Source organism: Haemorhous mexicanus, chromosome 1 (assembly GCF_027477595.1).
Source record: "Haemorhous mexicanus isolate bHaeMex1 chromosome 1, bHaeMex1.pri, whole genome shotgun sequence".
Lineage (NCBI taxonomy): Eukaryota > Metazoa > Chordata > Aves > Passeriformes > Fringillidae > Haemorhous > Haemorhous mexicanus.
The window spans coordinates 134,841,312-134,854,863 of record NC_082341.1 but is presented as its reverse complement, the minus strand read 5'-3'; the positions used below and the strand labels follow the sequence as shown (position 1 = coordinate 134,854,863).

The window sequence follows — 13,552 nt, the reverse complement described above, 5'->3', positions numbered from 1 at the left end:
CACAACAGTACAATGCTACACTCTAATTGTGAAACCAGGAGAAACCTTTAACAACAGGCAAAACCCTTCAGGCAGAAGTGCAGAGATGTTTATCCAGTTCAAGTCCTTTAAGTGGCACTGAATAGAAACTGTCAATGTTTAGCAACAGGTAGGCATCATGCTCACTTCCAAATTCCAAAAACTAATGAAACTTCTGAAGACTTACTAAAACCACCATCAAAGTCACTGGTTTTCCACTTACATACCTAAGCAGTTAACCTGCAATACAAAGTTGTTTTGTTTTGCTGTGGATTTTTTCCCATTCTCTCAAGGTTTGTGCTTTACTGCATCCTCAGAAAGACAGCAATGTACTTACCAGGTACTCTCATTTCCAAATATCCTCGGACTCTGCTTATAAGATCAGAAGGAGGACGCTCTCCAGAAGCACCAGCTCCAGCTTCGTGAGTGTAAATGTCCAAAAGCAGCATTTCATTCAGCATGACCTGACGGAGCTTTGGAGAGAACTCTGTCACAAGCTCCAAGCAAGCAGCAAAAAGCTGTTTTGCATGGACAAAATCCTGCAATAAAAATACATGCATTATTGATTCCTAATGAATTCATAAGGGGAAATACTACAAGCTAAAGTGCATTCAGTTCTCTCTTGGCTGAACTAGCCTTGGCATCCATTAGCATCAGCACTGTTCAAATATCTCACAGTGTCTACTTATGAGTCCTTTGGACTTGCAATTAAGAGTTCCAGATCTTTTAAAAACAAAATAAGGAGTTTAATCAAAAACATGCTAGAACCAACTACTGGTATGCTCGGTACAATTTTGTTTTAGCTGCAGCTTAGCAAATTTGTCAATTACAAGGAAAACAGAACAGTGTTCCAATAAATTTCTTATGTAAAACACTTATTCAAAAGAACAGCACTTCATTTCAGTAAATCAAATCACCATTGGATGTAGATGCCACATGATCCAGAACAACATAATCAAAACTTTATATGAATGAAATTATCTCCAGGCCCAACTCACTGGAAAGCCATTATCTTTGCTCTGCTGATGAAACTTCTGTCTGAGGGACAGAAATATTTATCCATTACACAACACATGGAACTTCTTACAACACCTCCCCCACCACCCAATTTTTCAGTTCTTTTTCTAAAAAAGGGTCTTTAAAATTTTCCATTTCATTAAGATTCAATTGTCCAAACCAACCATTAAGTTCATATGGCTTGCTCACCTTAATGGCACAGCAGTGTAATCCCTTTGCCATCAGGATGTAGACCAAATCTCTAGTCAGACTGTCTTTGATTCCTAAAATAACACTGCCGTAAACATTTGGTACTTCCCACTGGGAGAGAAATGCATAGGATATTTGCACAGAAACAAGTTTTAGAATTCACATCACTGCTTGAAAAAACACAAACAAACCCCAAATACTGAAAATGACTGCCAATTCCTGTCTTTAAATCTAATCACAAGTAATGTATGGCTCATTTAGAAATACAATAAAAACGCCCAAGTACCCATTGTTCACACTCTGAATATGCAATAATTAAGGGGAGAACAAAAAAAAGGACAAGAAATCTTTATTTAAACAAAGTCTTCCTCTCTCCTGCTTCCACCTTCTAATGACAGCGAGAAATTTAAGGTGAAACAATATTGCTAGCTAGTCAGAACACTAAAAGCACAAGCTATGAAAACATCTTTTCTCATAAGGAAAGCTTGTGATACACCCAGTAATTCCTTAAAATAAAGGTTATAGGTTTTGTTGTAATACTCTTCACATAGAATGTGAGTTTAGATATATATCATCATTCTTATTAAACCACCACTATGCAGAAAGGGAAAAGATAAGTCACCCTGAGGATCTATGAGAAAATGTTTGTTGTTCACTGCAGTATGATACCTAACCAGTCCTTGAATTATAGTCTCTTGTGAGCACATGAACTAAGTTACCTTATTAGAAATTGTCCAGAATTGGCGTTCTGAGGTCATACCATGCAACTCGATCAAGATCTGGCGAATCCTCCAAGGATCCACTGACAGTATGAGCTGATGTTCAAGCTGGCCAATATTGACGCTTGCTGAAGCTGGAGGAAAAGCAACCAGGTCTTCAGCACATTTCTTCTCAATGTAGATACTTCCAATTCTTTAGTATATAACACTTCAATCAGAACATGGTAAGAACAGCAGATATATCATGCTTCCATAGGTCCAGCCATTCTTTTGGGCCCTCTGACAAACCCTGTGCTACCTTCACCCTGACCTAAAGGGCCACTTGCAAGTCCCCTTCCTCACTCCAGCAGCTCTGAGCACTCTTGCTACAGCAAAACAATAGATTCAAGATCTTCATTAAGGGTGTTCCTATACCGCTCTACTGAAAATACACGTTGTCTTAACTGGCTTAAGTTACTGCAGGACTGCATTAGAGCAGAAAAGGTAAGGCCTTTCCAGCTCCAGCCACCACCTGGCACCTCCTGTTGGCTTTGACTTGTGCAGCTGCATAGCCAGCCAGCTGTATCAGGGAATTTAACTGGTTGAAAAGATCTGTGGTTTACTTTGGTAGGTTAAAAATTTCATTCAGATGGCACTCCTGGTCCCGCTTACCACGTCATCATTAATGAAGTAAGTCCAGAGGCAGGGTTCCCTTTCTGGGAACAGCTGCCACAGCCACATTTTGTTCAAACCAATGCCATACTCTCCTCTCTCACTGTATCACTGAGGACACATTAATTTGAGCTTATCTATTACACTCACTTGAGATACAAGCAAGTAACAGCCACCTTCTTGAACAAGCAGGACACGCACCAACTAACAACAGAAGTACTTTCTCTAAAAACATTCTAAACTTTTTTGAGAACATAATGGCACTTCGTAACCTCAAGGTTTTCATCATGGAAACAGGGCACTGTCTGCTCATAAGTTAATGAAAATGCTGTGAAAGTTACCTGGGATATCATAAAAAGAAGTCACAGGTTTTGTGCACAGATTGATTCGAGGAGATCTCTTCCGCATTTGGTCAATGAGCAGCTTCCGCTCATCATCTTTCAGCAGTTTTATGAAAAGCTCATGAGATGAAATCATGAAGACAAACTGAAGATCTTCCATGCCCAAACACAAGTTTCTAAGCAAATAAAAATGTTAGTACATAAGCAGGAAAAAAGTGCTTATTTTTCCAGTTATAAGTTCTTGAAATATTTATTGTGCTGTATTACACTGCTTGCAAATTCATGTTATCTTAATATGGGTACATACTTAAGAAATGCTGCCATTCTTCTCTTCAATTCTTCAGAAGCACTTTCCAAGTTTATTGACCCTGAACAAACCTGGAAAAGAAAGCAGAAAGTAACTAAGCAACCCCCTTGCACATTTATAATATTCAGTTACAGCCAGTGTTACTGTCCAGCTTTCTGTCTCACAAGCAGTAACAGCCAGTAAACCTCTATTTCAAGCAAGGCAACAAAGTTACAGAATCATGGAATAGTTTTGATTGGAAGAGACCTTAAAGATCATCCAGTTCTAAAAGCCCTGCAATGGGCAGGGACACCTTTCACTAGAGCAGGTTGCTCAAAGCCCCATGCAGCCCAGCCCTGAACACTTCCAGGGAGCATCCACAGCTTCTCTGGGCAACCTGTTCAAGCGTGGAGCATCCACAGCTTCTCTGCGCAGCCTGTTCAAGCGTCTCACCACCCTCACTGTAAAGGATTTCTTCCTAATATTTAATCTGCCGTTTTGAGTTTGAACCTATTACCCTTGTCCTGCCCCACAACAAAATGCAAAACAACTTTCTTCTAGTCCCCTTTAGTGACCTGAAGGTGCTCCAAGATCTCTTTGGAGCCTTTGCTTCTCCACACTAAACAATTAAAACTCTTTTGGCCTGTCTGTGGTTTTTACTTTGTAGAGTAATTTTTGAATCTGCTCAAGTGCTGTTGGGTGGGAACCAAGTGAAGAATTGCTGGGTAGTTACCCTAATTCATCTGGAATCAAAAAAGGATTTCTGTTTTGCTCTGTGTAACCTTGTCATGACTCAGTTACTCTAACTGTAGAGATGAGACCAGCTCTCAAGGGTTTCTTGTAAGCCAAAAAAAGTAAGATAAGATTGGACTGACAAAGCTTGATGCAGAAATGTCAGTACAACTGTGTGAAATAAGACTGTCTCTGTAAACCTGAGAAAAGCTATCACCATCACATATGGATCAGTTTCCTTCAACCTGTACACAAGACAGGATGTTTCAGACAACTGTCATCTTCTGTCAGACATAATCCACATTCCTTTTTCCTACTGCTCTGGTACACAGAAGCACTGACACCGAGTGCCACACAAGATCATTTAGCACGTGAGTTTAAAAATGAAGTATTTCTAAGTGTAAAATGATAAGATTCACTAGGAGTTGGGGTTTCTTTTAATCCAGAAGTTGAAAAATAACTAGACAGTTGAATTTATCAGCTTGCAATAATTTTTTTCAGAAGTACATTCCAGTTCCAATATGAGCAGTTGATACAAGCTTTGACTTGCTCTGCAGTAGAGAGCACTGTCAATTAATTTTTGCCACATGCTTGAAGTGACAAGAAAATGAACTAGGCTCAAATTAATAAAAGACTTCAAAATAACAGCAAAGCAATAAAATGATTAAGTTTAGCTTAAGCAATACTCAGTTTCCTAAAAAGCTTCACTAAGGGTAACAGGGTAGGTCTCACACAGTAACTCAGGATCACTTTACCACATGCTAACTTCTACAACAAAGCTGGTAAGGGAAAAGTGGTCCTCCTTCCACAGGTACTTTTTCTACTCATTCTGTCTTGGAGAATTCGATTCTTCGTTCCACTAAAACAAATATTCAGTAATATTGCTACATAATTTAACAGTGTCAGGAATAGCAGTGATTTCAAATACAAGCAGAATCAACAGCTCACCACTGGATCCTCCCTGACAGATGGAAACAGAGCTATGAACAACAGATGCAGAACTGATCACTGAGTGGAGCTGTGCTAAGTGCAAACAAGTTGAATAATGTTTGAGAAGTTACCTTTCTCTGCTTCAGAAAGCAGAGCATCACTTGCAATAATAATAGTTATGCAGGGAAAGAAATCTCTCACTAAATACCATTTTCACTTGCAATTTCAGATTAATGTTTTACCTCAAGAAGGAAGTCTATTTTCTCTTTGCTGGGTTTCAGGAACAGTTGACAAAACTGAATATCAATTATTCGACCTTGTAATACATCACAGACTGTGTTGCACACACAGACTTTGAAACAGACTTCGTCCAGAGCGTCATTCCTGCATGAACACAAAACTGAAGATCACAGGACAGCTCTGACACATGAAGAGTGGTATCACAGCAGTTGGAAAAAATTTTTAAAAAACCAGGTAAGTCATAAAATCAACTGTTAATGTTCATGACATTTTTTCCCATATATGGCCACAGTGAGATACAACCAAGGAGCTGTGGTGTGATGTAAAATGTAATTTAGACTATTGCTAACAGAAATGAAGGCTGCTATTTTTTGCACGTAAGTAGTTTGTTGTTAAAGGATTTTACATACTCTCCACAAAAAACACAACTAGTGAAAATTGCTCTTCATCATTATTGGACATTAAGAAATGATCAATGCCTCACCCTTGCTGAGCTTTTTGGAAGAGTTCTCTCAGCACTGATTGTCTGAACTGTTCAGGTAAACTGAGTGTTACGTTATCTTCAAGGAATATCTTCACTAAGTCCTGCAACAAAAACAGCTGGAATAGTCAATGCATAATGCAAAACAACCAGACAGAAAATTATTTTATCTGGTAAAAATGAGGAAACTAAGAGAAGCATCTCACATCCATATTTAATACTAAAATTAATTGATCAAAAAGGAATCAAGTAACAAAAGAAGTTCTTTATTATCGGAAAAATCAAATAAAAAACAAAAAAAAAACCCCAAAATAAACTTGCACCTCTAAGTAGCAACAGTCTCTGAAATCCAAGGAATTAGAACCTGAGAGTTCACTGAAAGAATAATTTTCAATACCCTAAGAATTACCTGAAAAGCCCTTATCTCAGTTGGCAGGAATTATTTAACATTGTATGGAACCCAAGATATTTTAATCTAATATCTACCAGATTATGTTATATTCCTAAACAAACAGGATTTAAACAGTATGTAAATGGTTAAACTGCCATTTAACATTTCTTAAAATCCATACCAGTTCAAGTGGAAACCTCCACAAAGAATTATAAAAATCCCCCTCAAATATACATGGGTTTGTTTAGGCATTCTACCTGATATTTGCCAGATTTCATACAGCTGTGGATTTTACTGTATGGAGTTGCCTGTTGAGATGCATCATCAGAAGATGAGGTGAGAACTTCACAAGCTTGACAATACCCAGCTAACCGTTCTTCATCTATGGTAAAATGAAGTGATGATGAGCCATTCTGAAAAGAAAGAGTTACAGCAGATCTTAGTAGCCAAAGAATTATGAAATATATGCTTAATTCAGAAACAGAGACTCACAATTTCCCCAAATAGCAGCAAAAGATCAAAAGAATGTAAATGTACACACCTCATTTAAATAAAAACTGGAATTCTGAAGTTTTGAAAATATGAATATGAAGTAAAATAAAAAAGGAAGCCTACCGTACTTATAAATTAAGATGTACTTTTTAAAAAGATTAGAACATGGACAATCTGATTTCCAAGGGAAAGCTAGATTAACAATAAAAACTGGAAGTGCTGTATGGTTACCTTCCTCAAAAACACATCATCACCATGGACACAGGATGTACTGTTCAGTCAACTTAGTATTAGCAATGGAGATTGAATTTCTGCATCAATATAATTTGTGTAAAAGCCTATTCATTAGAAAATGTAGAACAAAGCAGCAATATACCACAACCAATTAATATAATTTCAAATTAAGTACAACATGAAAAAAAAATGCTCTCAAAACTTCAGGAAGGTTTTTTTTTTAAACTCTATGTACCATTAAGAATTATTAAACTGCTAAAGAAGGAAGCAATAATTTAGACAAGGGGTTTTATTTATAAAACAGTTGAATACATATGCTAAAAGAACACTTCTTACCTTTGCAATCAACTCCTTTGTTTTGAAAAACTTTTCCTTAGCCTTTTCATGAACAGCTGCATTTGTAGATCCTTGTTGGAAATAGATTGCACCCAAATCATAGCAAACCTGCAAACAGCACTGATATCAAAGTCTTGGACATCATGTTCCAAGTCAAGATTAAGTATTTCAGTTCAAATGTTGCAAATACTTAAAACTACTCCTACTTTTATCTAATTTACCAACATACACTGCACACCTTACCCCACATACTTCAATTGTTCCCCCTTTAACTGTAATCTCAGTCTGAGTAATTCTGCACAAGCATTACAAAATGAAAGAATGATTTCCCTATAATCACTGAAAGCAATGCAATAAGCTGTACTTGTCATATAATGGGTTATTTCAGGGGATTGAGAGGGCAAAAGTGAGAGGTTAGTGGGAAGTAACAATAGTTACAATGATTTAAAAAAGTTCTATTAATGTAAAAATGAACCCAGTATTATTTCATTGCATTACAAAAGAAACCAACAGATAAACAAAAAAACCAAACACAAAGCAACACAGGGAACATTAACAGAAAAAAAACGGTGATTTACCTCAAAATTACTACTTAACACTTTTTCTAAAGAAACAGATATAAACTGAAAGCTTTAGTACAAAATGTGAACTACCTGGCACTGTATCTCCTCTGCACTGATTTTCAGTCCAGCTGTGGAACTCTCTGTTTCTCCATTCACCATACCAGGTTCCATGGCCAATAAATCCAGAGTTCTTATCGTATGGACATAAAGATCTTTGTTTAATTTAAGTGCTCCTTCCAGGACCAGGATGGAATCAGTAGCCTGCTCCTTCAACTGTAATAGTTCAAATACATTAAAAGAATTAACCTCTTGGTCTTAAGTTTAACTCTGGGTTTAAGTTAATGCTACATTTTTAACAGTTCAGTAAAATAATAGTTTTAAAAAAGTCCTTTAAAAAAATTCTACACAATGTAGAATTGGCTTTTTTATTTCTTATACAATAAAGAAATTAGTCTTTACATGTAAATTTGAGCAAAAATATGAAGGGAAAAGAGTCTCACCACTTTCAAAATATTTTCAGTTAGCTCCTTTTCTTGCTGAATATGATTCATACTGCAAGTTAGACACAACAGGTCAAGAAATCAGTTATAAGGCAGATCTGCACTTTATTTCATGTTCTAGATCACAATAATTCATTCATGCTTGGTTTTGCTTAACTATATTTCGAACATCAAAATGCAGGACCACTGACTGCTCTTATCTATCTATATCTGAAATACAGAACTTTATAATGAAAAGATAGCTTTGTATGAGAATGTGGTTCAATAAAAAAAAAAGTTGCAAAGTTATCATTGCCTTTTTTAAGATCAGATTGCTAATATCAATTCAATAGCAAAACAATAATGAAGAAGGCTTCCATAGCTTCAAGTCTCATGAAGCTTCAACATTTAAATCTTCTCAAATATGTCAGGGGCAGAAGCATGTTCACATGTTTATGTAAAAATTAGAAGTATTTTCCAAATATTTTCCCACATAGATTTTTTTTTTTATTCAGGATCAGACTCTGATACATATAGGACAATATAAGATCTATAGTAAAACCAGGAGGAGGAAGAAGAGTATGTTTAATCAACATATTTAACAGACTGTCAAACAAGTATGGTATAATGCTTAAATGTAAAATAAACATAAAGCATATGAAAAGCACCACTTAGACACTTCAAACTTTTGGAGAAATCTTAACATAAAAGTCTCAGACAAGTTGTTACTAAAGCCTCACAGTTTCTAGAAGGCAAAATGCAAAATTGATTTTAAATTACAAATTATTGCCTAATGAAGCAAATACTTCACTATTTCTAAGGTTATCATACACAACGCTTCCAACTGTTGCAATAAAACAGTCATATTAAGAAAGCTACTGCAAGTAAGGGATGCAAAAGGATGCAATAAATGTATCCTCTGTAAACTAGAGCATAAGCATTCTGCCAAGGCAAATTGTCATCTCTCTTCCTCTCATGATTTTTCATGCCATGACAAAGTCACAGAGATTATAACATCGACAGAGTGGAACAATAGACAAGTATATGTACATACGTATCATATGTATATGGAAATTTCCTGTATATGACAGGAAAGTGAGAATATACTTGAAATAAATCCAAGTTTTCCATGTAACACTAGACATTTTAAGAAACTGTATGTTATTAACATGATTTAATCCACTTAGAAATTACATTCTTAATTATAAAATACCTATGACATCAAAATTAATTATATCTGTAACTTACACATTTAACTGAGGTGGACCAGGCTTCACTTGCTTTACAGGAAAACTACTTTGAACGATGGTCCTTATGGCCCTACACAGGGGAAAAAATTAAGCAAAAAATGGTATTAGCCTCAGAAGTGTAATAAGCAGATTACAGGCCTCTTGATAATAGCAGTTTACCATTTCAGAAACATTATACCATTAGAATACATCCTTTACTCAAGAGCAGCTAAGAAATGCTCTTATGTTCATAAAAAGCTGAAAGATGAAGATTTTTATATTTATAAGGAGAGAGTTCAAATCATTATCTTGACTATTTTTTTAGGGAAGAAAACCAGCTCTATAATAGCTTTTCAGACTCAGCTCCTTTACCATAACCTAGCAACAGATGACATGCTCTTATGTCCATAAAAAGCTGAAAGATGAAGATTTTTATATTTATAAGGAGAGAGTTCAAATCATTATCTTGACTATTTTTTTAGGGAAGAAAACCAGCTCTATAATAGCTTTTCAGACTCAGCTCCTTTACCATAACCTAGCAACAGATGACAACATTTATTAGTACTTTAGGATTCTTTCTCCTTCTACATACAATTATACAAATAGAAGAAAGCACTGCTTTGTTCCATAATGATTTTATATTATTGCCATGTAGTAGTTTACCATCTGTTGTAGAGTAGTATTGCCATTGCAGTGGTTGGGGGTAAGCTGGACAGATCTACATCCACATGTTTAGTTCCTGGGGGAACTTTGCTGATACAGAGAAGTTCATTCAATAGCATGTTCAATACAGGAACAGACAAGCTATTAAAAAATAAAAGACAGAATCAGATACTTCATAGAGTAAATCTACTTATGGAATGTTAAACAATGTACGCTACTATTCAGAACTGGTTACTGAATACTGTTAAGTACTATTCAGTACTTAAGATCACATGGATGTTTCTTCAGCATTTGAGATCAGGTATGTAAAGCAGTTACCAGTATTAGCTGCATAAATTAAGCCCAAGAGGATGGGTCCAAGCAGTAGTTCAACTGTCCTGACAGCTGAACTGCTACTCTGCACCACACAGGCACCATACCAGAATAATCCAGTCACCTGTAAGAGTACGACCCAGCCAAAAAGAAGTTCTTTCAAAGCAGCCCCAGATCATACTCCCTCAAGGTAAGCAACGCTATTTCCATCACAAATGAAATTTCACTCACATAAAGTGAAGTTAAGACTAGGAACTTTTTGAATAGTGGTAAGTACAAGATACATTAGCTGGGACAGGACTCTCTTTAATAAAATGAGAAGACATACAGACTGGACTGCACTGCCCCAAGCTTTTGTGGGATAATTTAACACTACTAAAATACTATTACTGATTTAGACTTTATTTGAAATTAGATAAGCTACTGCCAAAGTACCTTTGATCTTGTGAAAAATTTGCATGCTTTGCAACAAGTATTGAAAACAACCAGTGAAACTACACTTTTAGCAGCTAAAGACAAGATTTCTGTTTAACAAATTTTAGGTCTTGTGTTCAATCAGAAGCATTCTACAAGCAGTGGCTGAGGGAACTGGATGTGTTTAGCCAGAAGAAAAAAAGGCTCAGAGGGGACCTTAGCACTCTCTACAGCTCCTCAAGAGGAGGCTGTAGCAAGTGGGTGGTCAGGCAAGTGACAGGATGAAAGGGAATGGCCTCAAATTGTGCCAGGGGAGGTTTAGATTGAATTTTAGGAAAAGTTTTTCACCAAATGGGTGGTCAGCCATTGGAACAGGCTGCCCAGGGAAGGGGTTGAGTCACTATCATACCCTGAAGGTATTTAAATTATATGCAGATGTGGCACTTAGGGACATGGCTTAGCAGTCTCACATTAACAGTTGGCCTCAATGATCTTAAAACTCCTTTCCAGCCTAAATGATTCTACAATTCCATGCAAGTTAGAACCAGGGCAATTATGGTCCCCTTAAGACTTTACATAAAATTACAGATAAAGGGGGCAAGAGACCCGTGTGAATGAATAAGGAACTTCTGCCATTACCTAAGGGCAAACAGGAAGCCAAGTGTAAACAAGAATCACCTGGACACAAGCCTGTGCCGTGTGTTTTGGGATGACCCTGCTGGAGTATGGAGGTTGGATCAGATGACCCACTGTGGCTCTTTCCAACCATACCCATCCTGTGATTCTGTGAAGTGTAGCTCCCCAACATACACAGCACTGCCAAAGTGAAGTAGTTCTCGACTGTTCTAGCTCATCAGACTATTTTTCAGCTGAAATTTCCAAAGGAAAGATGCTGGGGTCTGTCTATTTCAAGCATAGTCATTTCAGTGACCAAACTCACGCTAGTTTTGTCACTGAAGAAAACATAACCTCCAATTCATCTTTATAAAGCTTACACGTAGATATCTTATAGTCTAAGACATGCTGTTTTTCCACTCTAAACACTGTTGATTTGTTCAGACACGCTGCCTTTATCAAAACTGTTTTTTAACTTACAGCTAAAATAAAACTAGATTTCAATTTTCACACCCAAAAGGGAGCAAGACAGATTTCCATTTTTTAAAATAAGTATCTCAAGCCATTTCAATTTAGTAAACTTAGCATGAAGATATAGAGACTGTACCTTTTTTCTAATACATCCAAATCCCACTTCAGATGAGCAGCAACTTTGAGAGCAAGAAGTTTTAGAATGCGGTTTCTTTTGTTATCAGGTGGTGGCTGGACTTGGTTCTGTTCATTCACTGATGGTTTTGAAGCTTGTTCCAAGAACTGAACAATCAGCTGCACAGGTGGTGGGTCTGCAAAAAAACACAGCCACTCCTCAAATTCTTTATAAGCCCAGAAATTTTTTTTTTTCCCCAACTATGAACACAGTTCTTTTATCCTTGGTGTTTATAGTGCTGACATTGTTACACTGGTAGATTCTAATCCCAAATGGTGTCCTGCATGTGCTGACTGAAATCAGACTATCAACATATCTTTGTTTAATGTTAAAGTTCACTTGACCATGGTAACCACACTCTCACACTTTGATTTATTTTCACTATTTTGTATTAATTATGTTTTGAAACTTGCATCTACTGAAAACAATCTGCCTAATAATATGACAAGATATAAAAACTATACATCTACTTGTAATTATCCTCTGCACATAAACTATATTTACAAGTAAGTGCTGGTACTTCTGAATACATTTAGAAAATACCTTCAGATTGGTTAAAATACAGCATCAAAAATGCACCCAATCTTTCCCTGACAATAAGATAGCCAATACCTTTCAGCTCTTTTGAAAAAAGAGGCCAAGCCGTAGCTATTACACTCTCACTGAACTTTGTGAAACATAAAGCAAATATTATCAAATTACTTAATTCATTACAAAGCAGAGTATAAAATCTAAGCACAGATCTAAGATAGATTACGCTTAAATTGACTTTCTGTAGAGGCAACACTGGCCCAGGTTTTCCTGTTCCCTCCATCTCCTCGCAGAATTCAGGTGCTGAAAAAGACGACTACCACTTATGACTGTCAAAAGATCAGGTAATTTTAAATATGGCCACTTTCTTTTAATACATCAGACAAGATTTCTATTTATTCCTGGTCCAGAGAGCAATTTCAGCACTGAACCTTCCGGAGGACTTCAGCTCCTGCCACTAACAGGACTCCAATGGGAGACAACCAGCTGCCAACTGCAATGATGTGCACAAGCAGCACTTCCCACCGAACAAACAAACTACACTTCCGCACACAACATTCACATACCCAAAAGGAAAAGCGATCTACCAGAAAAGAAAGACAGAGAAATGGAGTTACTAAATAAGAAGGATAAAGTGAAATGAGAAAACCCGCGTTACTGCCGGCGGTAAATGCCGCCGCACGGCCGCGGGCAGTGCCCGGCTCCCTCTGCCCCCCGCTCCCCAGCGAAGCACCCGCACTGTTGCCTCACAGCCCAGGAGGGGCCGGGGAGCGGGGCCGGGCCGAACCCGAGGCCGCGGGGAGGCGGCGGCCAGCAGAGCACGCACCGGGAGAGGGCTTCTGCAGGTGCTGCTCCAGCAGCGCCTCCTCCAGCACGAACTCGAACCACGACGTCTGCGGCGGCGTGCATGGCCGGCTGGAGGTGGCGGCTTCCCTGTCCGCTGCCTCCGCGCTCATGCCGGCCGCTCAGCAAAGACCCCCGCACGAACCCCGGAGCACCGCAGCCACCGCCGGCTGCACAAGATGGCCGCCGGCCGCGCCCCC

The 13,552-nt window shown here is 37.8% G+C and overlaps 1 protein-coding gene across 1 annotated transcript in view; it reads right to left on the bottom strand.

The window, feature by feature from the left end:
• Nucleotides 1-13,552, bottom strand: part of INTS8 (integrator complex subunit 8) — a 21,592-nt gene extending 8,040 nt beyond the window's left edge. Inside the window, exons 1-15 of the mRNA XM_059863932.1 lie at nt 13,336-13,552; nt 11,940-12,114; nt 9,992-10,132; nt 9,348-9,419; nt 8,121-8,172; nt 7,711-7,893; nt 7,058-7,165; nt 6,253-6,408; nt 5,608-5,708; nt 5,126-5,267; nt 3,243-3,313; nt 2,936-3,111; nt 1,944-2,077; nt 1,225-1,335; nt 356-557 (exon numbers count right to left, since the gene is read on the bottom strand). Coding sequence (XP_059719915.1) covers nt 356-557; nt 1,225-1,335; nt 1,944-2,077; nt 2,936-3,111; nt 3,243-3,313; nt 5,126-5,267; nt 5,608-5,708; nt 6,253-6,408; nt 7,058-7,165; nt 7,711-7,893; nt 8,121-8,172; nt 9,348-9,419; nt 9,992-10,132; nt 11,940-12,114; nt 13,336-13,465 — 1,954 coding nt within the window. The 5' untranslated portion in view covers nt 13,466-13,552. The remainder of the gene's footprint in view (nt 1-355; nt 558-1,224; nt 1,336-1,943; nt 2,078-2,935; nt 3,112-3,242; nt 3,314-5,125; nt 5,268-5,607; nt 5,709-6,252; nt 6,409-7,057; nt 7,166-7,710; nt 7,894-8,120; nt 8,173-9,347; nt 9,420-9,991; nt 10,133-11,939; nt 12,115-13,335) is intronic.